The sequence below is a fragment of the Microtus pennsylvanicus genome, chromosome 4 (assembly GCF_037038515.1).
Source record: "Microtus pennsylvanicus isolate mMicPen1 chromosome 4, mMicPen1.hap1, whole genome shotgun sequence".
Classification (NCBI taxonomy): Eukaryota; Metazoa; Chordata; class Mammalia; order Rodentia; family Cricetidae; genus Microtus; species Microtus pennsylvanicus.
The window spans coordinates 94,846,875-94,871,210 of record NC_134582.1 but is presented as its reverse complement, the minus strand read 5'-3'; the positions used below and the strand labels follow the sequence as shown (position 1 = coordinate 94,871,210).

The window sequence follows — 24,336 nt, the reverse complement described above, 5'->3', positions numbered from 1 at the left end:
GCTGTCCCGCAGCATCCATTGTATCACATTATTGGATGTAAATATCCCATATACAGTGTGATTGGCACAAAGCCTACTTGCATCTTTCCACGTATTTCAAATCATTTCTACTGGTAAGAAAGAAGGGAACCAGATGGAGGGTGAGTGGGGAGGGAAGATGGAGGAAGAGGATGAAGCAGAACAAAGAATGACATTTATAAGGATGCTGTGATAAAACCTATTACTTGTGTATTGACATAAAGTGTTAGTACATGGTAAAATCATCTCGGATGGCACTAATACTTGACACGAATATAATACATTGCTATGTGTGGTTTCCTTTCCTTCATTTGTTTGTTTGTTTTGAGATAAGGACTTTCTTTTTTTTTAATTTTTTATTTAAAAGTTTTTTTTTTCATTTTACATACCAATCCCACAGTTCCCCCTCCCTCCCCTCCACATGCTTCCCCCACCTTCTTCCCACCCAAACCTCATCAACTTCTCAGAAAGGGTAAGGCTTCCCATGGGGAATCAACAAAGTCTGGCACATCAAGTTGAGGCAGGACCAAGCCCCCCCCCCCCTTATTAAAGCTGATATGGAATAGGCTCCAAAAAGGCAGTTCATGTACTGGGGATAAATCATGTGCATCATCTCACAAAGAACAGAAACCAATCATGGGAATGAAGTTTATTTAAAGATGACCATAAGAGTTCTTTCTAAACTGGTGGGCTTTCCCATGAAGTGGATGTTAATGCGTAAACACTACTGTCTCCTTGACTACCCCCTGTGTTTGTGCAGGTGACAGCTGAAGGGGGTCCAGTTTAGACAGCACCAATTTGGCGATTAGGGAATGCCACAGTGTCTTTTTAAAGAGAAAAACATTCAAGGTCTCACCTAACCACAGGTGTCTGAGCTCCTTTTCTGGTTGCTGAGATAAAATACTTGAACAAAAGAAATATAGAGGATGTTTTAGCTAATGGGATAACTCTGTTGCAGTGAAAGGTCAGTTTCTGGGGTGCTGACTTTGGTTAAGATATACTCAGCCGAGCTCTGTGGTCACCAGACACTCAGCACCTTTGTCTCCAGCACTGAGCTCACTCAGCCCCACCATTTCCTGTCAGTGACTGATGATGTAGGTCAAGGGAAGCCACATTGGATCCTCTGGATGGTGCCTAGCTCTTGCTACTTGTTCAGATTCGGGTCTTTCCTTATGTTTGGTTTTGTTTTCCATTATTTCAATTGCTTGAGGCCAAACACAGTTTAACAAAACTAAATGAAATATTCCAGAAATAACTCATGAATTTTAAAATGCATTCTATTTAGAGAAAGTTGGTGAATGTTTTCTCCGTCCCCACCTGCGACATGATTCATTTCTTTCTCCGGTCTATCCTCACTGTATATGCTACTTGTTATTAGCTATTTGAATAATCAGTGCATATGCCCTAGTATCAACCACTTGTGTTATATGGCACAATTATTCTTAATAATGGTGCCAAAATACAAAAGCTGTGATGCTGGCAGTTAGGATACACCACAGAAAACAGGGTCTTCTGTAAGTGGAAAATGTCCAGGGCCTCACCTTATCTTATCACAGATCTCCTTTTTTTCCCCTGTCAATGTGATAAAAATATCCCAACAAGAGTAAAGGATAGGGCAGTTTACGCTTGCCCGTAGTTTGAGGGTACAGTCTATCACAACCGGAAAGTTCTAGCAGAGAGAATTTGAAGTAGTTGGTCACTCTGTAGCTACAGTCAGGAAGCAGAGGACAATGAATACTTGACTAGCCTCCTCCTTTTGACGCAGTCCAGGACTCGAGCCTAGGGAATGATGTTTCTTTAGGGTGGGTCTTCACACCTCAGTTGATCTAATCAAGAGCGCTCCCACAGATGGGGCCATAGACTAGTCTAATCCAAATAACCCTGCACAGTTGTACCTGGAGAAATATTTCAGCTCCTGTCAAGTTGAAAATCAATGCTAATGATTCTTTATTGCAATATGAAGAAAGATAGTGTGTATAGGATAGGGTGCTATTTGGAATTTCAGGCATCCATTGGGGTTCTTGAAGCATACCCCCATGAATAAATATGAAGATTGGTATATTGAAATCTGTATTATTAACTCATTATTGGTTCAAGAGGCATCAATTGTGAGGTGAGTGATAGAAAAAAATTAGCATGTTAAACTTCAGAAGGAAAATTCAGAGAAAGGCTCAGAGGGAGGCCCAGGGGCCACTCTAGACTTTAGGAGACAGAGAACTACACAGCATGCCTGAGAGTGCATGAGAGGATGCAATAACATTAAGTACTGATTTTATGAAACTTTAAGTGATCAGGGCTATGAACAGAACAAAACCAGGCAGTGCCTGTCTGCTGGGGAGCAGTTCCTAATCATGGTGGCTCTCAGTTTTCAATCCATAGGCTAAAGATGCTAACTCTGATGGGGGATGCTGATGTTGAAACTAAATGACAAGAAAAAGCTTTCCATGCAAAGATTTCTGAATCAAGGCAGAGAAATCCTAGATGCTATGGCACTGAAGCTTGTCTGAGGCAGAGAAAGTGTTGAAAAGAAAGAAGGTCAGAGATAAAGCAAGTAGATGACAATGCGACATTTCAAAATTACAGTTTCAAAATGTTGCAGGGCAACAAGTGAAGATGCTTTGCCTATTGAGCCTCCTCTTGGCTCTCTTGGCTCACAGACAATACCTGGTCGATTTCACTTATTTCATGCTGTACCTGCTCAGAAACTGCTATTTGGATTAGAGTGCCCATAGGAGTCACTGGTAGGGGGTGTGGGAGAGAAACAAACCATCTACTCTGGGTATGTAACTGTAAGTTTTAGAGTTACCACCTCCCTGAGTTGGATGTTTGATATTTGGGGGCCAGAGCTCACAGTGGCATGTCCTCTGAGCAAGAGAAAATGGTTCATTCACAAGGGCCATGCAAGATCTTGGTAGACAGTATTGTTTACAATAGCTCTGTACTTGCAGGGAAAGAAAGGCATTTTCTAAAACAAGGTATTCGTTTTGAGAAAAGCTATTGTGTTTTAAGTATTTCCTTTATCTGTAACCATACCTTGGTACCCAGTCATCAGAATAATAGGTCATTTTTCTTTTTATTCTGGGTAGCCCAATTTTTCTCCATCAGCCTTGAACTAGGCAAAATGTTGTCAAGGCAAACTAGATTGTCTTGTTACGCAAGTATGTAAGATGATTATTATAAAATAACATTATTTCATAAATTATATGGAAGTCAACATCTTACCATACATACAGCCACAGCTGTATAATCCTTTGTTTTCACACCTGTATTCTGTGTTTCAGGCCTCCCTCCCAAGAGAGAGAAGCTGGGTTTTCATTGGCTAGGCTTGTGCAGTGCAACACAGCATCCCCACTAAAATCAAAATAAGACAAGGATGTCCACACTCTCCATACCCGTTAAGTATAGTAACTGAAGTCTTCACTAGAGCAGTAAGATAACTGAAGGAGATCAATTAGCTGCAAATACAAAAGAAGTCAAAGTATCCTTATTAGAAGCCTGTATGATTTTATACATAAAAAGACCATAAAGATTCCACCGGGAAACTTATACAGATGTTAAATACTTGCAGCAAAGCAGGAGGTTACAAAATAAACACATAAAAACCAGTAACCTTTAATACAAGTAACAAATGTATGGAGGAAGAAAGCAAGAAAACATTATCCTCACAGTAGCCTCAAAAAATATCTTGGAAAACCAGACTCAACTATTTTTCCCTATGCCTCTCCATCAGCAGCCTAAGCAAGTAAATAGAATCAACTTGAGCTTTGTCATTCTTTCTGGGCATTCAGTGTAAAGACTTGTAGAGACAGGATACCCCCATTCAGTCTGAGAATTTCGTGGAGGAAATGAGAGACTCTGGATTCATTCTGGGTTAAGAAAAGATCGGGTTTGATGGAAGAAGACCCCCCTGAACAATCTCTGAAGGAAGCAGATGGCGCAGATGATCCAACATTTCAGAGCGCCTCTATTGCAGTTTCCTCTGCGTTCTACATCCAGAACAGCTAGTGAAGCTGACCCAGCCTCAGAGAATTCTCCATTCAGGACTTGACCATAATCCCGAATTGTGTCAAGGTCTCTCAAAGATTACCAGTGCTCCCAGTCAGCAGGAAATGGTTTAGAGAACTATGCCCACATTCCCTAAAGATGAGTCATGAAATTTATTATCATTTAGAGCGGCTTGGGTACAAGTTGTTATTGGGATGGTCAAGAAAATAGCTGAACAAAGGAGATTAGATTTAGGGATCTCATTGTAAAAAGAAAAGGGGGATATGGTAATGTGGTACTGCAAAGTAAAGTAGAAAGTGAATTAGATAAACACTTTGGATTCACCGTGATAGGATAGATAATGGAGTATTTTCTTTGAATTTGTCAAATGCTAATAGACTAGACATTGGTAAAGTAACCATTGCCTATATATTTGTATATGATTATTGTGCTTATTGTATATAGTTTTTCTTATATTAGTTATAACCTTCTTTTTATTTTAGACAAAGAAGGGGAAATGTAAGTGATATTTTGTTTATGATCCAACAAATAAAGAAAGAGTAGCCCAGATATACTGTTCTGTACAGACGTTCATCACTGGTATGACACATGGCCACATCCCAGGATCTCCCCAGCACTGACTATTAACAGGGGAAAGAGGTTATTTCTAGACTTAAAGGTCCATTCAGAGCTTCAGGGAAAAATGTTCTAGATAATTCCACTATTGTGAACTTTCTAGAATATATGAGTTGATCTACAGTAGACTCACGGTTGGAAAGGCTGAGTCCAAAGGTTTTTCTTGAGCTCAGGGGTTGAATTTCTTCGGGCTCTGATCTCTATGCTTTCTTATATTGTTCGGACCTTTTAATCTCTACCATACCGGTGCAGCAAGTGGCCAGTAGTTGCCACGTTTCAGGTAAGGTGACCAAAGAGTAAGAAACAGAGTGGTGGAGTGGTTAAATACACATTCCTTGGACCCCATCTACTGTGTTGGGACCCCAATTCTGCCACTCGACGTCTGTGTGACTTGATTTCTTTACAGCTGAGATGGCTCATCTGCAAAAGGCACCACAGCAGGACCAATTCCATGGAAGGGCTGGGGGAGGAGCAAGAGGTCACAGCTGAAAAGGAGATTGCCCCATTCCATTCTCTCAGGGTGTTATTTCTTACCAGGAATCCCCTGATCCAGGTTTTTACTGACTAGAGCTTTGCTGTGGAGGCTGTTTTGAGTCAGATGTGCCCCTGTGGTGGGGCCCAGTCTTTTGATGACCTGTGGCAGAGATGTTAGAGCTGAATATAATAGCATCTGATTTTCTCCAGTCATAAGAGGATCACATGTCCTGGCTGTTTCATTTCTTCATCCAAGACCTGTCAGATACGTGCTTACATGTTTCCGTTATCTCTGTTATTGCTCCAGATGATGAATAATTGTCTCTATGAGCTCCCAGAGGCTCACTTTCCCTATTGCATATCTTCTCTAACAGCAGGGAAGGGAGTGTGCAAACTACATTTCCCAGACTCCTTTGTTTACTTCTTCCTGACAGATTGGAGGATGAAAGGCCTTGCAGGAGATTAGAAAGGGAGAATAGCTTTCTCCCTCTGACTCCTGGGGTGTCTCCAGCTCTGCAGCAGCTGCAGTAGCTCAGGGTGACAATTGCTAATGGGTGAGAGAAGTGTCATTTTCCTCATTTGCTCTCAAACCCACGTCTTGTTATGGTTTCCTAATTAAGGTAGCATTGCTTTCTTTTTTATCTTCTTTAACTAATCATTGGTATAGATTTACCCTGTATTAGAAATATTTAGACTGGGTTTTTTTTTCTGTATGTATTTTTTAGCAATATGGTCCCCCAAAGACTTCATAGTTGGCAGAAATCATTCTTTAATAAATTTAGAAGCTCAAGGTATTTTGGTCTTACAGACGCATGGGAACATAGACAAATGAACAAACATTGAGGAATGAAGTGACGGAATATTCCAGGTGCAGTTTATTAATCTATTGCTGAATAGTTTGCTCCACACATATTCTCAAACCGGTTTAAACAAAAAAAATCATTTATTATTTATCAGTGTTTTTCTGGGTAAAAAAATCTGAAAGCAGCTTGACTGGGTAGCTTGGCACACGAATCCATGAAGCTGTAGTCAGAAGTGAACTGAGTCCTGTAGGCATCTGAAACTTTGATAGAGGATCTTGCATTTCAAGCCACTCATGTGTCTGGCAAGACAGTTGTGGCTGCTGGCAGAAGGCCTCAGCTCTTTTCTCTGTGGATTTCTTCCAAGAGTTTAAGTGTCCTCATGGCAAGGTAGCTAGCTGGTTTACCCCTAAAGAAAGCAATCTAAGAGGGTGAGAAAGCAGCTGTGATATCTTTTGTGACCTTGTCTTAGAAGTCACTCAGTGTAACTTCAGACTTTAGCAGTATTCTACTGCATTGGTCACAGAAGCTCAACTCTGATACGTGATGAAAAATTGCTCCATTGGGTGAAGGAGGCAATGTCAGCTCAAAGAAGGTCAGAGTGTTCAATATGGCTGCAGTGTATGCAGAGGGCTATGTGTGTGCTGAAGTGAGATGGGACCAGATCTTGGTAAGTCTTGAACTCTATGCAGGGAGTTGGAAGCTGTAATGTTTTTTTTACTCTTTGGGGCCCATCACCCAACTCTCAAACACATGAAGACTTAATTCTTAATTATGAATGCCCAGCCTTAATTTGTTTTCAGCCAGCTTTTCTAATTTAAAGTACCCCATTTCTTTACGTTTGGCCTCTAGGCTTTTTAACCTTTCTTTCTTTATTCTACATATCTTTCTTTCTTTCTTTCTTACTTCATGTAGCTGGGTGGCTGGGTGGCTAGCCCTTGGTGTCCTCCTGTCCTCCTTTTCCTGTTCCTCGCTCTTCTCTCTCTTCCCCAGATTTCTCCTCTTGTTTATTCTCTCTGCCTGGCAGTCCTGCCTGTTTCTCCCTCCTTCCTAGCTATTGACCATTCATTGTTTTCTTAATTTTTATTAAGTGTTTCAGGCAGGCAAAGCAGCACACTTTTACAGAGTTAAACAAATGCACTCTAAAAGAATACAACACATCTTTGCATCATTAAACACATATTCCACAGCATAAATGAATGCAACACATCTTCAACTAATATTCCACAACAGGAAGCACTCAGCTATGAGTTAGCCATGGGAAGGGAGATAATATGTTTGAGGAGAAGGACAGCATCATTATAGCCATGCGAAAAGGAGGAAATTAAAGCAAGAGACACTGAGCCCAAATTAGTATCTCTGGTTTAAGAAACGATAGCTATTTAAACATTTTGATCTTTTCTCCCTTAGATCACCTGCAGTTTCCAGTTTTCTCTCTCTCTCTCTCTCTCTCTCTCTCTCTCTCTCTCTCTCTCTCTCTCTCTCTCTCTCTGTGTGTGTGTGTGTGTGTGTGTGTGTGTGAATTCTTGATAAAAAATTTAAAATAGAATAAATAAAGTTGCTTTTAAAGGGTAAGACACAAATGAGGCAGAGGAGAAGAGGCTAATGATAGTGTCTAAGAACTTGGCTCTGGGAGCCAGGAGGGAGTCAGCAGAGGGGTGCTATTGTTTAACTGTGGACAGTGGCCTCCAAAATTCAAGTTACACTGTTTCCTATTATGAAATAGTAGGATGTGGGACCCTTTTTTACAAAAAGTCTGAAAATAAATTATTTTATTAATGTAATATCAGAGACAGATAATTCTGAAAAGAGGAGGGAAGAGGAGGAGAAGGATCAACAGGAGCAGGAGCAGCGGCAGCAGGGGCTTCCTTCTCGTGTTTGGCTGTCAAAACAAAATGCTGTAAATAGAGTTATTTAAAATGGCACAATCTAGTTATATACTTAAGAGGTTCAGAAATTCTGAATATGTCTCAATGGGTGTTGACAAGTCTTTCAAGGTATCAACTCCTTTCTGCAGGCCTTATGGGAGATCTCATTCCTTTCTCTTTGGAAGCTTCTAGAAGTAATCACTCTCCTTTGTTCATGGCCTCTTCTTTCATCCACCTGTGGTTCTTTCTCACCACCACCTGTCTGATGTCATCTTCGACTTCTAAGAACCTTTGTGACTATGTTGGACAGACCCAAATGAGCATGGATTTTTCTCATCATAAAACCATGTGTCTGGTAGCTTTAATTTTCAACCTTAATTCTAATTTGCAAAATAATTTAACACATTCATATATTCTGGAGGTGAATATGTAGGTATCTTTAGAGGTCACTGTCCTATCTAATTCCTCCTATAAGAAGCTTGTGAATGAAGATGAAACTTAAAAATAAGTGCAAATTCTTAATGAAAAATAAAATGATTTTATTGGTTCTTAGATATGTTATCATATGTCCATGAACTGTGTGTCTCATCATACTGGATGTGGGACCCTTAAAAGATATTTAGGCATACATGTTTTTAACAGACTCGTGGATTGATATATCTCAGGATTTGATCTGTTGTAAAAGTCAGGCTGGTTTTACATCTCTAGTGTTTGATCCCAGCCCTGTTCTCTATGTGATGTGTTGTACAACCTTGGGATTCTGCCAGCGAGAAGGCCATTGCCCTGGACCAGAACGATGGAAAAAAATAAACCTTTCTCTATAGTTTATTAGCGACAGAGATGGACTCAAGCAGTTTGGAAGAAGATGTTACTGATGTACTTTTTAAGCATGCATGTTTATCTATTCTTCATGTATTAGCTAAGTTATCATTATCTAAATCCTGGGTTTCTTAATGTCAAGAAATGTCCTTCACTTTCAAATATCCCACGATACATAGCACTATGCCTGGCACAGGCAATTATTGAGTAAATCATCTTCCCTTACATCTCACATGCTAATGTTTTTATTGATCTATATGTGAACACACAACCCACACTTCTTCCAAGTTGTGTCCATGCTATGTGCTCTCCTGCCCATCTGTGTCTCTGGGCCTGGTTCTTCCTGGATTCCTTGCTCTATACCATCTGTGTCTGCTGCTCTTGGGGCAGGATGGCGAAATGGGTGAACACCCAAGACAAACAATATAATGCTTTGGCGCCTACATTATCCTAGAGGTCCATGTGCTAAAGTTTGGTCTTCAACTTGTGGCACTATTGGAAAGTGACAGGACCTGAATAGATAAAGCATAACTGGAGAACGTTAGGTCATCAAAACCTTGCCGTTGAAACAGGACCTTACCCTCTCTCTTTCTCTCCTTTGTTTCCCTGTTTCATGATGTAGGTGGAGTTCTATGCCATGTTCTCCTAAGCTAGATCAGGGCTTTCAGTTTCAGCTCCCTCTCTTGATACCTGCTGACCTTGGGATAATTATTAGCCTCTCTCTAAACCCCAGATTCTCATCTTTAAAATGGGGATAATGCAATTTGTTTGCTGGGATTATCAAGGAAATACAACCTTTTAGCAGAATGCATGACATGTAAAATGTACTCAGTGAAAGTTAATTTTTTTTAAATTTTTGACCATAAATGGAAGAAAGATCGGATTGAGGTTTCTCTGTACAATGGGCTCCCCCAGAGATAGTTCAATACATTGTGGTCTGGATCCTGCCTGTAGGTGCCCCTAGGACCCCCTGGGCATTTGAGGAAAAGAAAAAAAAAGCAGCATTTGTCTTCCTTGTCTGTGTCCCATGCTCATGTGCTTTTTCTGTGCTTCTTCCTTTGCTTGCCACCCACTGCTGCCAGGCCAAGGAACCACAGCCTCATCTGGGACTGAGAGCTGGCATGTAGCAGGGGGAGTGCCAGGTAACAGCAGCAGGCTCAGTGGGAGATCCTCAGTTGAGCCTTCTAATCCCTTACTGAACCCTCAGGAGCCCCAGACTCCCTGGGCCTGTTGATTAAATTAGGGGTGCTGAGCCAGGGTTTTCCAGGACTAATTACTCCCAGGTTTAAATAAAACCATTGACTATTTGGCTCTTGCCACAGTTTGGTGCAGAGACCCAAAGTCTAGCTGGAGCTTCTCTGTCCCTGGAGAAGCACAGAATCCATGGAAGTGTCAGTAAAGGTGGCCTCTGGAAAGTTGCAAAGAGCTGTTAACACCCAGTGTTGATGAGGATGCGGAAAACCTGGTAGTCTGTATCCTTTAGATGATCCACTAGCATCTTTTCATAGTAAAAGCATACAGGCATTTCTGCCTAGCAAGCCAATCTAAGAAGTGGGGGTGGAAGGGGATCTAAGCTCTTGAAGAAATAAAAATCTAGTGCAGAATATTGTTTGAACAGGAATATTTGTGATGTTAACATTTGTAGAGAATCATAAATGAAACAGAAGAAAACAAAACCTCATATGCATATCAGTATAGGTTAAACAAAGAAACAAGCAGCAAACTAGGGTACCTTTCTGTGGAACAGTAGGCAACTGGTTAGAAGAAGGATCTATGTGTGTAGATGTTCATCTACAGATCTGGGTGACGTGAAATACACATCCCGCGGAAAAAGTCTAACCCATCCTTAATGAGTATATGAGAACACAGGTGTATAGGCACACTGTGAAGGACACACACCCTGTAAACCCCGTGAGGGGACAAAAGGTTAAATGCCTCCTTTAGGTCCCCTTGAATCCCTTTATGGGTTACAAGGATAATTTTGTTTACATTTTTACTGTTGGAAGAAGCATTTTCTATACCTGGCAGGAGTGACTCAGCTGGTCACTCGGTTTGGGACAATAAGGGTCTGGGCAGAGTCAGGTATGGTGAAGTGGCCTCGGAAGAGTCACCCATAGGTTGGCAACTTCATTTCAAGGAGCTTGTCCAAGGTATCCTCGGAGAAGGTCAGAGAGGGGCACAGAGCTTGAGTAAACCTCTAGGTAGAGGACTGTAGAAGAGTGAGGGAAAAACTCCAGCATTTTAAAAGGCAGAATGAGCCTGTCCCTGGAGGTTACTTTGAAGAATACCCCAACAGATAAAGCCTAAACCAAGCAGGAAGAAGCTAAATGAAGAACTAGCAATGTGGGCAGGTTGTGGGAAGGTGCAGTCCTGTGGCAGAGTGTGGCTGTGCCCAGCTGGCGATCAGACGACTGAGAAGCAGTCTAAGGGTCATAACTGAGAGTAGCACTCTGGGGATACTGAAGTCCAAGTCCCTGGAAGCAAAGCTAAAGATTATTTCCTTCTAGGGTACAAATCTGACTGGAACACCCCCCCCACACACACACACACAGCTAAAGGACGAAAAACCTTCTTTGTGTGGGGAAGGGTACTGAGAGACTGAACACACACACACACACACACACACACACACACACACACACACACCACACCATACCTCCTTGTTCAGGCTGTTTGCTTTGGGAAGTGGGACCAGATCCGGATCCATAGGGCATTACAAATTGCCTGACACCATGATCTAGGAACATGAAGACACTTGGGTTGCAGGGAAGGAGCAGTTTGAGGGCCTTTTATTCAGCCCCCGAAGCTGAGTAACTCATCGCTCTTTTCCTTTTCGTCTGTGGTTTCCACTTTGTTCCATGCCAGGGATGAGGGAGAGTTGGACGTGGATGGTGGATTCCCCGTGGTAGGTGTTAGGGAACAAGAGGAAGTGAACACCTCAGTCTTTCCCTTGAGGGCCCACAGGCTACAGCGCTGGGTGTTCCAGAAACCCAACCCGTCCTAGACTAGATCGGGAGGGGCAACACCAGAGTGGGGAGCCTGGCATATGGCGAAATGGGTGTGAAGGGACGCAAGGGATCTTGGAAGACCTTCCCAGAAGCCTCTGTAGGGATTTAAGGGGCCATCGGGTAAGGGAAAACGGGAAACGCTTTGCTTACTTTCCAGGAGATCAGAGTCCAAGATTGCAGGTTCAGGCTGAGGGTTCTGGGGAGGGGCACTTCAGAGCCAAGATGCAGCGGGCATCTGTACCATAGCCATCCGAAGTGAAAAATCTTTTTAATCGCAGTGAAGGAAAAGCTCTCTGGATTCGCAGGAAGAAAGTATATGTGGTCACTTGTAACATTCGCTTCCCTGAGAATCCTAAGTGAAAGCTAAGGTTTTCACCTCGGCCTCCTTTTCTCCGGTGCAGGCTTTATTTCTCTTGCTTCTAATTTCCCCTATCATGCTCTTCCTTATTTCACAAATCGCTCCCTCCTCTCCGTTACCCTCACTTTCTGTATCTGCCTTCCCCACCTTTCCAGAAGTTTCCACAGGGTGTCTTTCTCCGGCCTATCTCCTTCTCATTTGTTCTTCCTCCCACCAAGCCCTCAAATTCCTGACTGAGGCCTTTCTCACATTTTCACACGGAGTTGATGCTCTGAGAACTAGCTTGTCTTGAATCTACTTTGCCAAGGATGGATTCAAGTGCTGGAAAAGACGGACCAGCGGTGGACCGAGTGGAGAGCCTATGAGGATGCTCGCAGGTCAAGCCTAGAGGAGGTCGGTGTGCTGAACTTGGTGCCCACTCGGTCCACTTCACCACAGCGTTAGGAGAGACCCACCCTAGATAGATACACCACCTTCCAGAACTGGCAACTGGGACCTCTCCCTTGCTGCTTAAAAAACGGTGACACCAGCCAACGTGATTAAACAGCACTTGATAGTTGGAGACGGCACGATAATAATCTAAGCGATCACAAACAAAAGAAACGTTCCGTGAGAAGACAGATCCAGAAATCTGAGTTTCTCGAAGACTCGCCTTACGTTCCTAGAGATCTCTCCTAGAGCACATGAGCATGGTGGTCCCCTGACCCGGTAAGACAGCTTTAAACAGTAAGCCGGTGTTTCCTGTCTCCCGGGGGACCGCTTGGAGTAGGTGCGCCAGAGGGATTAGTGTTGGGGAGCCCTCCTTCTAGAGCAGTTCCACCTGGGGAGCAGTTGGAACTTCACTCAAGAGATAGGGGTTCCTGACAAGGAACTCTCTTGGGAGAACAAATCAGCCCGCCCCAGGCCGCCCCCCCCATCCCTTCTGTCTCCTCCCACAGCCTCGCCTACTTAGGTCTTCTAGGAGGTGTATCTAGTGGGAAGCTCGCCGCGGGTGGGGTTGGGGGAGGGGACGACGGCAGTGGTCCGCCAGTCTGCTTTTCCCTCAAAAGCCCGCAGAGAACAGGAAGCAGGGTTCATTTCCACACGCTAGGAGCTCAGTGGTGGGCATTGGATCGTCCCGATTCACAAAGAAAAAAGAATCGTGGTCAGCAAGTCATCCTGACAAAAAGACAGAAACGCAGAGACCCTCTTTTTTCTCTTTGTACCCTCACTCCATTAAACGGATTGGTATTTGCGACAGGCTTAGATGTTTTCATTTAAATTCTAGCGGTTGTGCTTAGGTTGGTCATCTGTATACTTAGACTTTTTGAAAATGCCATCGGAATGAAATTATGAAGAAATTCCAACTGTTTTCTAAAATAATGAGCAATCCGGCGGGGGCTAGCACCCCAGCCCAGGCAGCGGGATCTCCTTTGGTTTGGGCTGAGATCCAGGTCGAGGTGGGGAGGAGGGGCTGGGAGTGGGAAGCGTGTGGAACTGTTCCCCAGAGTGGCCCCGCGAGGCGCGTGCGTGAACCAGAGCCCATAATGTATGCTGCCATTAAGAATCCATGCAGCTTCCAGCGCTCGGGGCGCAAGGACGCATGTGTTGCTGGAATTCAATCCGTGGGGGGAATGCAGATTGGGCTGCGACCCACTGGGTTTGATTTATGAACTGTTACACTAGCGATTGTTTACACATTGCATTTCAGAGCTTTGGCACACCCTCCCCGCTGCGGGCTGTGGGTGTGGGAGCCTGCTTCAGCACTGGGATCAGGCTTCATCCTTCCCCCGCCCCTCCACGTACCCTAGGGAGTACCCATGAACTCCCTCCCATCCTTACCTACAGTGAAAGCAGATTTTGATTTCAATGAACCCAATAGCCTATGTGTAGTTCTCCTTCCCCAGTCTACACCTCTTATGCAGACCCTAGACCCGGGTCTCCACTGCGGCGGTTTACTAATCTGTAAAGCCATGAGGAGCGTTTAAATAGGAGGGGTGGAAGTAGATCGACTGGCAGATCAATAGGGCCCCGTCTCCTCACCATTTTAGCTGAGCTGTCTTATTAATTATGAAAGGATTCGCCTGATCCCCGCCTGGGAACGCAGCCTCTCTGCCCCTCTGCAGAGCCCTTAATGGCGGTTCCTTTGCAGGCTGCCTCTCTAGCCACCGCAGAGGAAGAGGCGTGTGGCGGTTAGGGCCTGGCCCGTGGGTTACAGCTCAGGCCCACCTGGGACCTGGGCGGCGGGCTGACCGCGGGCGTTGTATCTGCCTGTGAAAGCCTACAGTGCACACGTAGGAAAAGGCCTCTAATTTGAAAACGACTTTTTTCTTTTTGCGTTTTTTTTTCTTTCAAACATAAGCCTAAACTGGAAGACACAGTCAAGTGTCCTGTTGAGGTCCCCGTGAAGACAGCAGGTCATTCGACCCCTTTGGTGAACAGGTGAATTTATCACCTAGCACCCATGTGTTTCTCTAGGTATTCTGGAAACTCGGCCGAGGAAAAATAAAACGACGCCCCCATTTCAAACAATAACTTTTATTTTATACTTCTCTATACTTTGTAGCAAATTTTTGCTGAATTTAATTTATAATAAACTTTTTAAATTACATCTCTCTCTTTTTTTTAAAATCAAGGCTCTTTTATGTCAAAATCTTTTTTTAACTATGTTTTAGATTTAACGTTGATTACCCCCTTGTGATCTATACCGTTGGATATTCAGGTATTACTGTATGTGGAACAGCTAAAACAAGAGAGGAGGGAACACAAAGGCGGTGGACCCGAAAGATGCATCGACAGTAGGTGAAGCCAGCCCCTCAGTGACCTGAGCAGATCCTTTGACCACCTTTCCCACTCCACCCCGCCTGCTTTCAGCTCGCTCTTAGCCTTAAGATGCAAAAAGCCCACACCGTGTATTTTTGCTTTTCCTGGAGGAGAAATGTGCAGTGGAAATGATCAAAACAAGGTACTGTGGAAGAAAGACGTGAGTGTGAGTGTTCGCCAGATGCTTCCCACGTGGACACTGCTCTTCTTGCTATTCCTTCCCCCTGGCCTTCTCCTCTCCTCGCTTCCCTATTAGGAGGAGCCCATCATTCTTCATGTTATCAACATGATTAATATAGTAGGTGGCCCAGGGCCATTCCTGAGATTCTTTTGCCAAAAAAATAAAAAATAAAATTTAAAAATGGGGGTGAGTTTGCCGTTTTCTTTTTTTGTGTGTGAAGACGGACTAAAGCTGAGGTCCGGTTTTGGCTGTGCTTGCTCGCTCACTGATCGGTAACATTTGGCAAATAAAAATACAAGGAATCAAACAAAATAAAAAAAGAGAAACAGAATTTCCCACAATCCCATATGAGTGTTTTCAACATCACAGAGAATCACAACGTCCTCAGAGAACGAATGGCTCTTCCTCTCGATTTCCGGGAGCATGGAGTGAGTGTGGGTGGGTGCGCCGGGGGGTGGGGGTGGGGGGAACCTGGTCCCGCGCTCAGAAGGAAAACCAGGTCGCTAAAGCTGCCGAGAGAGACACCAGGAGCACGGAGAGCGCCGGGAGCAGGGACCCCGCCGCCCCGTTGCCGCTGCCGCAGAGTTCGAATAAGCTGCCTTGGATGTTGAGGTTTTTCGATTCTTTTCTCAGTTTATCCCACATATCTTTCGCCCCTTCCTGGCAATCTGTAAGAGCTGTGACCGTGCAGCTGTGGAAATCCTCCCAGTATCTGGAGAGGAACGGAACAAAAGCAGAAGAAGCAGGATCATTTTGGGCGCTGGAGGACCCCAGATCTGCGTCCCGGGTGACTGCGCCCTTGCCAACCTCCCAGGGAGCCTCTTTCACCCACTCCCTCCCCCGCTCCCCTTTCCTGGACCTATTTCTCACTAGGTAGCAAACCCCCAGATCTTTGTCTCGTTCCAGAAACCAGGTCCAAGAGAGTGGGCCTTTCCTTTCCCAGTCTGATTTCCCTAGTCCGGTGCCAAGAGGGGACCTGACAGCCAGGAGCCGGGTCGCACCCGCTGCGTGGCGCTGGCACCACGGCCTGTGCAGATTGCTCACCCTCCTCCGGGAAAGCTAAGAAAACAGCACTAAGCCTTGCAAGCTGCGGCCCATTAATGCTTCTTAGCTCGCAAGATGGGTGACTTGCTCTGAGCCAGGCCCTCCCCTCCAGGCTCCTCACACTCTCCTCCCTCCTCGCCCCTTCTGTTTCCACCTCTCCAAGCCGTTGTCCCCCTCGCCTTCTCCCTCCTTCTCCCGCTTCACCCAGCCTCCACACCTTCCTTTTGTTTCCAGTTTCTCCTCATTTCCCCTTTCTTTCTTTTTTCCTTCCTCCTGTTTTCCCCCTCTTCTTTTCTGCTCTCCCCGCTCGCTTCGGTCCCCCGAGGTCATCCCGCCTTTGATCAGTCCAGGAGCTCCAGAGGCCTCTGGGGAACCCACCAGCTCTCTTCTCTATTCCCGGTCGGTGAGTGGTCCAGCTCTTACAAACCCCTGTGCTCTTGGTCTGTGAGCTGGGTGCTTCCTCTAACCTCCTCCCTAGCCTTTTTCATAGGTTTGGATACCAGGAGTTTCGGTCCCACCCCCACCCCCCAGGTTGTAGCACCCACTTCCCTAAAGCGGGCAAGACGGACACCTAGGCTGTTCCCTCCCTGACCCGCCTCCGGATCTTCCACCCCGGGTCGGTTCCCAAATCAGCACAGAAGGAACTCAAGCTCTCCCCCCCCCCACCTCCCCGGCTCAGTTTCAGCCCCGCCCCCACAACCTTCATCCAACCTGTCTCTCTCTTTTTTAATTGTCCCTTTTTCTTCTGGAAACCTAAAATAGATCCCGAAACTAAATATAATCTCAAGCCGTGATCGATTTCTAAGGCTCTGTCTCCTTTCCGAGGTGGGTCGATTTACGTGTCTGGCTCCCACTGCGCCCAGACCCAGAGCTCACCGGGTCAGCAACCACCCTTAGCAGTGTGGCTGCATTTTTCTCAGCTCTTTCCTTTTTGTTCGCGCGTCGGGGACTGTAAGCTTGTTGAAGTCAAGCTTAACCTTTGCTTCCACTTCAAACCTGGCTTCTGGCTGATAGCGAGTTACAAATTCTTGTTGGAGTTATTGGAACTTAGACTGCCTCTACGGACCTTGTCCCTTTTAGGGACCTGAGCACAGGACTTTCAGGTTCCACAATTTGTAATAAATTGCTCTTTTTTTGGGGGGATCCCACAAAGGGACAGACCACTTCTGAGATGTGGGGTGTGGAGAGGAGCAAATATTCATTCACCTGGGGCTGGGAGAGGTGAGTTTCACCTACTTGCTGAGCAATTGGGCATAATTAACACAGTGGGCATTGGATCCAGCTGCCTGCAACCTCAGGGACAACCCTTCTCTTATCCATGTTTTGCAGGACTTTAGTCCTGCCAAAAAAAAAAAAAAATTAAAGTGACTAGGAATATACCATGTTTTAGCAAATGCTGGAGGTTCTGGAGTATGTGAACCTCTCCTACTTTTCTGATTCATTTTTTTTTATCAATGTTTGGGATTAAATACATCTTTTCCATTTTATGATGGAGAGGTACCAGCCACTTTCTTGTTGGAGTTGCTAGTGAGTGCTGAGGTACTTAGAAGGTTTATAGCAAGATAGACTACCTCCCCTCCCCCCCAATTTGGTCATTGCTTAAATGAATACACCTCTCCCCTATTTAGGAAGAGAAGAGCCACACACATGCTATGGGAAATGGGCATAGCTATGGGAAATTCAACCTCTGGGAACAAAGAATGCTTCCTGCCTTAGCTTTATTGCAAGGCCGTTTTGTGGGAGGGTGGAATACAAAGATGAGGGCATTTCTGAGACCTGTAGCAGTTAGGATGTGGAGGTCCACGCAGCAGGGCTCTGCTGGACGCCCCTTTACTCCAGCTGCAGGCTTTCTAGTCAACCACCGAAGCTGGCAATGAAGGCCTCTTTCCCCCTGGGCCTGCAGCTGCCCGGTCTGGGGAGATCATATAGATGTGGAAAACGGAAAGGTAGCAAGGAGGGTGGCTACTCCAAACCTGGAATAGGACCACAAACTTAGCAAAACCTGCCCAACCCCAAAGTCATTGACACACAATATTATTTCAGGCTTTCTCTAGGAAACAGGGAGACCTGTGGTCCTTTCCTGCACTTGCATTTTCTTGGTGTATTTTTGCGGGGTGGGGGTGGGGGTGGTGGCTTCTCTTTTAGGTAAATCTGTATTACCACCAACTTTTCTTAAACCGGAGTCAACTGTTCAGAAGAAGAAAGATTAGAGATTATCTCAAAGTGGAGATTCTTTTGTTGAATGAGAAACCCCTAAAAAGACACTCTGTCACTAGCCCTGGGTCCATGCCTGTTGGGTACAGGCCCATAAAACTGGAAAACTTAGGCTAGTGGGAGAATTCTCTTTTCTAGCCAACCTCAGGCCATGGAGTTCCCTTAAACAGTGCAAATTCTAAACCAGAGACTTGGGCCTCAGGGCCAGAGAGCCTGTTAGCAGCCTTGGCCAGAAGGCAGAAAGTCACAGATTTCACTAGTAGAATGTTGAGCACAGGAAAGGAGGGGGTAGGACAGAGAACAGGGGGTGGAGAGTAGCATGGAACTCTGACCTCAGCAGCGCCCCCAAAAGGGAAACCCCGGGTCAGAGAGGACACTTACGTGCACACGGTCTTGATGTTCGTCTTGTCGTCCAGGCCCTGCGGGTAGTTGGCCATGCTGTCGCCCAGTTTGAGCAAACAGTCTGAAAAGCCCTTAAAGACCGCATCGCACTTGCCCGCTGCTCTCACGGCCTGCACCAGGTAAGCTGTGGGGAGGAGGGACACCAGTCAGCATCGCCACGCCACCACCCTGCCCCGTTACTGACCCTGTGGCTCCTTGGGGTGGTCTCTTAAAATTCAGCGCTGTGGCCCCGGAATGACCTATTTGCGTTGGGCCCACCTCTGGTGCAGATGGAGGGATCCGGGCGTGGGTGGGTACAGATGGGTGGCGGGGAGGTGAGTCCATTTATTTTCTCCAGCTCGCTCCTAACTGAGCTCTATTTCTTTTTCTGTTTTCATCGCCCCCTCTTCTCACCTCCCTCATCTCCTTTATTACTCTTTTTTCCTCACTCCCTCCTTGTCTCTCAACACTTCCTCCACCAAAACCCTGTCACGTCTCGCGGTGCAATTTTCCATTTTTTGTGGTGACAGAGGGGGTCTGAGAAGCAGAGTGCTGGGGGGCAAAAAAAAAAACGGTCAGAGAGGTGTGGAGTCCGGGGTTGCCGCTGCTAAACCAAGAGCCACACCCCCAGGGTAACCATCAGGCGCCTGGGTCTTTGTCAGGTACACAGCAAATATTGCTTAATGAATGAATGAATAAAGTCTTTGGAAGATCATAACAGCCACGGGGAAGGGATGTTTTTATTTCAAAACCGATTGCCCAACATGAAGTCTGTTGTTTGTGAGACCCTTAGGTGTACAGTTTTCTGCCACTCTAAAGCAGGGCAGTTTAAATGTCCAGGGCCCTAAAGGGATAAGTATTGGTCTCAGTAGCTGGTGTGTGTGTGTGCAACAGATATATCTGTACCAGTGACCACAGTCAATGCCAGGAGCCTGGTGTGTGCGTGCGTGTGCGCGCGCCTGTGTGGCATCTTTCCCTTTCCTTCTCTTCATGTCTCACCTCTACACTCCCCTTTAATGTCCCTGGAAACACTCAGGAGAGCAGATCTTTCCTCTCAAGGTTGCAGCCAGCTTGCTAGGCGCCGGGTAGGCTGCCGCCTAGCACTCTGGCTTCTAGTGGGGGCGGGGGAGTTGAAGTAGGTAGAAGCTGGGCCAGAGGCAGAAGGAGAGAGAAGGGAAAATTCCAGGACACTCTAGGGTCCTAGCTCCCAAACTCAAGTCAACCAAATCTGAAGCGCTGAAATTGAGAGCTACTAAGCTTTCAGGGCGCCTAGCGCGGCCCCATAACCATTTCTTCCCACCCGGTGGCAAACGACCGGGTTGGGGGCTCGGCCCCCAACAAAACAGCGGGCAAAAAGGGCCAAATACCTGGGGTACCCGAAGGACTAGAGAGAGTATCCCATTTCCGCTGTAGGGGCGGGGAAGGGTGAATCCTAGAGGGGAAATGGGCCTTAGGCTCTAGGGGATTTGGATACAGGCCTCCTGTGCCGCTATCCCCGTTGAAAGCCTCCTGGATGGGTGGAACACTCAGCACCCCCTCAGCCACCGTCTCTGAACGCCAGGCTACTGCAGACCAGGGGGAAGGTGACCCAACCAGACGCAGCCTCCGGGAGCTGTGCGTCGGCAGATTGCCGCAGGAAGAGCTAGGCGGGACTAGTGCTTTCTAATCCGGAACGGGAAGCGCTGCGGAAGGGACGGAGGTTAACTTCCACCTCGGCAGGGGCAGACACATAACCTTTCATAAACCTAGCTTCCTTCATACCTATTTAAAAAAAAAAACTCGGCACTATAATAAAAGCAAAATTTTAAACACTGACATCGCGTCTTATGAATAAATGAATATTTGTTCTAATGTAGCTCGGTCACGATGAAAGAAACCCTACACAGCTTTCTCTATAATGTATGTTACAAACATGCCTTTGCGGGAAGGAAACAAAATGCAACCTAGTCTCTCAAGCCCCAACATTTGGTGTCCGAAAGGATGCCATAACGATTTAAAAAGAACTGTTAGGGCTTTCTGTGGGCAGGAAGCGTTCCCGTCACCTTGTTGTCTCAGGCATTGCTGGGGCAGATCCCGCAGCGCGCACGTGTGTGAGCGTGTGTAAAATACGAATTCAGGAACATTTCTGTGTTTCGCAATTGTGGCTTCTAGAGATCTAGCTTTCACTGGAAAGCCGGAAGCAAAGCGCGGGACAGAGGGTGCGGGCGCAAGTCTCTGCACACGCGGAGTTCTCAGTTCTTTCTGCTCCCGGTTTCTGTCACCCCCAAGGCAGTCGACCCCAGCTCCTCTGTTCTCTCTAACATCCCTATCCAGTGCGGTTTTCAGTTGCTCATTCATTCGCTGGACCTCTTTCATTCATTCCAAACTTCCTCCTGGCGCCTCTTCATTCGTTCACCATCTTCTACTTCCCCGCCCCTCCCCACCCCCCACTTTTCTTGCCAAATGTCAGTGATTTGGGACAGCTTCCATCCATGAATTAATAAAGACTGAGGCTCTGATGTAAAAAAAAAAAAAGAGTAGACATTTGGGAACATATACATTGCAATCCCACTGCCAATATTTTGGTCATTTTCAGGCTGAGGTTCATCAAATGCATCCCTTCTACAATCACTGCTTCATTATTTTCTATTCTGACCCACAAGGAAAGCAGAGCCCCCGGACGTCGTCCAGGTGAAACCCCCGTCTTAAAACTGTAGCTGTTTCCTGATCTATAAACGTTTGCAGGCTGACTGCAAAATGCCATAGTCTCTTATTTCCAGCACTTTAAGAATTTGCTGCCCTTGGGATCTGTGTCCTAGGATTGTTGCAGCTCTTTGAACTAATGTCAGAGGCGCAAAACCACCAGATGAAAAGCATTAAGTCATTTCCTAAAATTAAAGGAAAAGCCAACATCCCCGTGCATGGTCCTTGCTATGCAAAAATCCTAGTTTCTGCAAAATGACAAAAATCCTCTAAAATCAGAATTTCAGAATCATGTCAAATGCATATAGACCCCGATGGGAAGAATCAATTTTAATGCTCTGGGAACCCTGATTCTTCTACATTTCTTACGAAGAAAAGCCATTAAGCATTCCTTCTCTTGTCCCACACAAATTCCCTAACGCACCCCTGAGCTACTGCAAGATTTGTCTATGAAGAATTCTACAGCCTGACATGATAGCAGTTCCTTCCATCTCCAGAAAACCCATTGGAGAGTTTCTCTTTTTTCTCTTGTCCATTCTATTAATAAGCTGCTTTCCTTTCACTTTTCGGCTACATTAATTAATGTTCCCATCCGACATCAGACAAGCGGATTCTCTAGCACTTACAACATTTGCATTTTGGTTGGAGAAATATGAACTTTAAGAAAGCTTTCTTACAGTGCAACTGAGACTCAACATTCCTTAACATAAAATGGGGGACTAAATAAGTCCTTCCATAAAACCGCCGCAAACAAAAATAACACACACACGAACCTACATATTGTAAACATGTAAAACCCTTTTTTGCATAGAAATGTTAGAGATGCTTGTATATAAAGTCACACACACAAACACATGACCCTGAAAAAGTATATCGGTGCATATTTGGCTGATTTATCCTCCTCGTCGGAGTCTGCGGTGCCCGGAGCAAACGCTGCAGCTAGGATATGGGGGGGGGGAGGGGCGGGGAAGGACAAAGTTCTAAATGCTGCAGTTTGAGGGCAGCCTCGGAATATCTTTGCTTTCTGCACGTAAACTTTTCAGACCTAGATGCCTAGCCATCTTATTTCTGCATTCACCTTTCGACCCCTCAGAATAGTACCTTACAGTATATGGGGGCCGCACGCTAAGAGCGCTCCGACCCTGCTTTAACCCGGGAGAGGGTAGCAAAAATGGATCTGCGCTTTGGAAAGCAAGGAGAAATCCTCTTTGGAAAATAGTCTGCCGCACACACTTCAAGTCCCTTACTTTAGCAAAACCAAATCAGGACTCCTGAGTCCCAAACAGCTAAAACCCCGACCCTGGGTTTCTGCAGGGTTTTCTGCATCCAGCGGCAGACGCGGGTCAGCAAGTCCCCTTAGGCGCCTCCGGGGCTGGCAATCTCCGGTCGCCTACCATGCCGGACAGGGCGGCCACTTACCTATTTGCACCGCGAGGATCAGTGAAATATATCTGCCGTTCAACTTAAGTCCCATCCTACGTTTAGTCAAACCATTTGCGACCGCAGACCTTTAAATAGTTAGTTTAGAGAACGCGGGGGAAAGCTGAAAAATAGGCATTGCCAACAAGTTCCGGGAGCGACAGAGACTTTATGCACTGGGAAGGCAGAGGGAGGAGAGAAAGAGAGGGAGCGAGGAAGAGACAGAAAGAGAGCGAGAGAGTGAGAGGCTCGCGTGGGGGGGGAGGTAGAGCTGGGAATGGTTCACTCCATTAGGAGGGGGCGGAGGAAGTACAGCCTCACGCCCACGAGCAGGCCTGACGTGGGGGATGACACGGATTGATTTTTTTTTTTAATATAGACACCTTGGTAGAGAATCGCCATTTATAGTCATAAGACTCTGGAATTAATAAGATATCTCCAATTAATGTGCAGTCTCAACGAAATCTCGCCTCTCTGGGGTGACCGCTTCCCATACCGGTAGCTACCCCCGCCTCCTCGTTCTAGGGGCCCCCAGCCCCGCCCCCTCCCTGCGCAGAATCGGGGCTCCCTCTCCTCTCCCCGCCCGGAGCCGGGGAGTCCTGGCGCGCCCACTCGATTGTTCAACCTGCTCCCTTCTCCATTGGCGCCACAACGAACCCAGACACTTCCAACCCTGCAGCGAGGTTTGAGGTGCTTCTGGCCGGGGCGGAGGGGGGGACTCATCTGAGCCGAATCGCCGCCCCCCCTTCCGCTGCCTGCAGACCCCGCACTTGCCTACTCTTTTTTTTACCAGCCCGGCGGCTGAGCTCTGGGCGCAGCCTGGAGTGCGTGAGCACACAACCCGGCCCCCAGCACCCAGCACCCGCACACACTCACACACACGCGCACGACTGGGAGCAGAGCCGAGCGCCCCCGAGCCAGCCCTCACACACCGCTCCAGAGCGCGCGAACGCCCAGGCCCCGGGGGTTCATTCTGCACACATGGGGCCCCAGAAATAGACTCCGCGTGCCCTCTTGTGAATTTCACCACTGGCGACCCTCACCCACCCGCGGGGGCCGCTACGCTAGACGGAGAGACACCTATTTTAGTGGGTGGGGCTAGGAGGCACCGGGCAATGAGGCTTGGCTAAAACGATTTTCGGATTCTTCTGATTTACAAACTCTTAGAGCTTTTAGGAAATTTCCAATGCACTCTTCGGTGTGCAGGCTGTTTTCTGGGGGCTCCCTGGGGTCATTTGTTGGGCTGCACTCGCATGTTTACACACACGCACCCACGTCCACCACGTACACACACGCACGCCCGGACCCATACACACTTGCGCTGTTTTTTTTTTTTTTTTTTGATGAAATGTCTCTTCAGCTGCGTTTGTGCAAGGTCCTTCAGTGAGTCGTGTAAGATGGAAAGATAACTACATCTACTTCCTAAACGCAATTAAGTTTTGGTTTTCTCTTCTTTTTTTCTGCAATGCACCATACCCTCTTCCCCAGTCTGAATTCTAGCGTCTTTAATCGAATGTTGAAGGCCGCACTGGCGAACTTTATTACTTGATAAAAGATGAAGATAAAGAGATAAAAGAAAATAAAATTAGGAAAAAAATAAAAAAAATTAGGAGAAAATAAGATTAGTAGAAAATAAAAGAATCTTCAT

The 24,336-nt window shown here is 46.3% G+C and overlaps 1 protein-coding gene across 1 annotated transcript; it reads right to left on the bottom strand.

The window, feature by feature from the left end:
* Positions 1-14,466: 14,466 nt before the first annotated feature.
* On the bottom strand, positions 14,467-23,203 carry Nrn1 (neuritin 1). Its single transcript, XM_075969891.1, has 3 exons — positions 22,689-23,203; positions 18,588-18,732; positions 14,467-15,660 (listed from the first exon to the last, which is right to left on the bottom strand). Exons 1-3 carry the CDS (start codon positions 22,741-22,743, stop codon positions 15,432-15,434), a joined length of 429 nt encoding a protein of 142 aa, XP_075826006.1. The 5' UTR covers positions 22,744-23,203; the 3' UTR covers positions 14,467-15,431.
* Between the last annotated feature and the right edge of the window lie 1,133 nt (positions 23,204-24,336).

Coding starts and splice junctions, on each gene's coding strand:
- Nrn1 (XM_075969891.1), bottom strand. CDS start 22,743: ATGGGACTTAAGTTGAACGGCAGATATATTTCACTGATCCTCGCGGTG. Junction 18,733..22,688: donor GATCCTCGCGGTGCAAATAG/GTAAGTGGCCGC, acceptor TCCTCCCCACAG/CTTACCTGGTGCAGGCCGTG. Junction 15,661..18,587: donor AACATCAAGACCGTGTGCAC/GTAAGTGTCCTC, acceptor GTTCCTCTCCAG/ATACTGGGAGGATTTCCACA.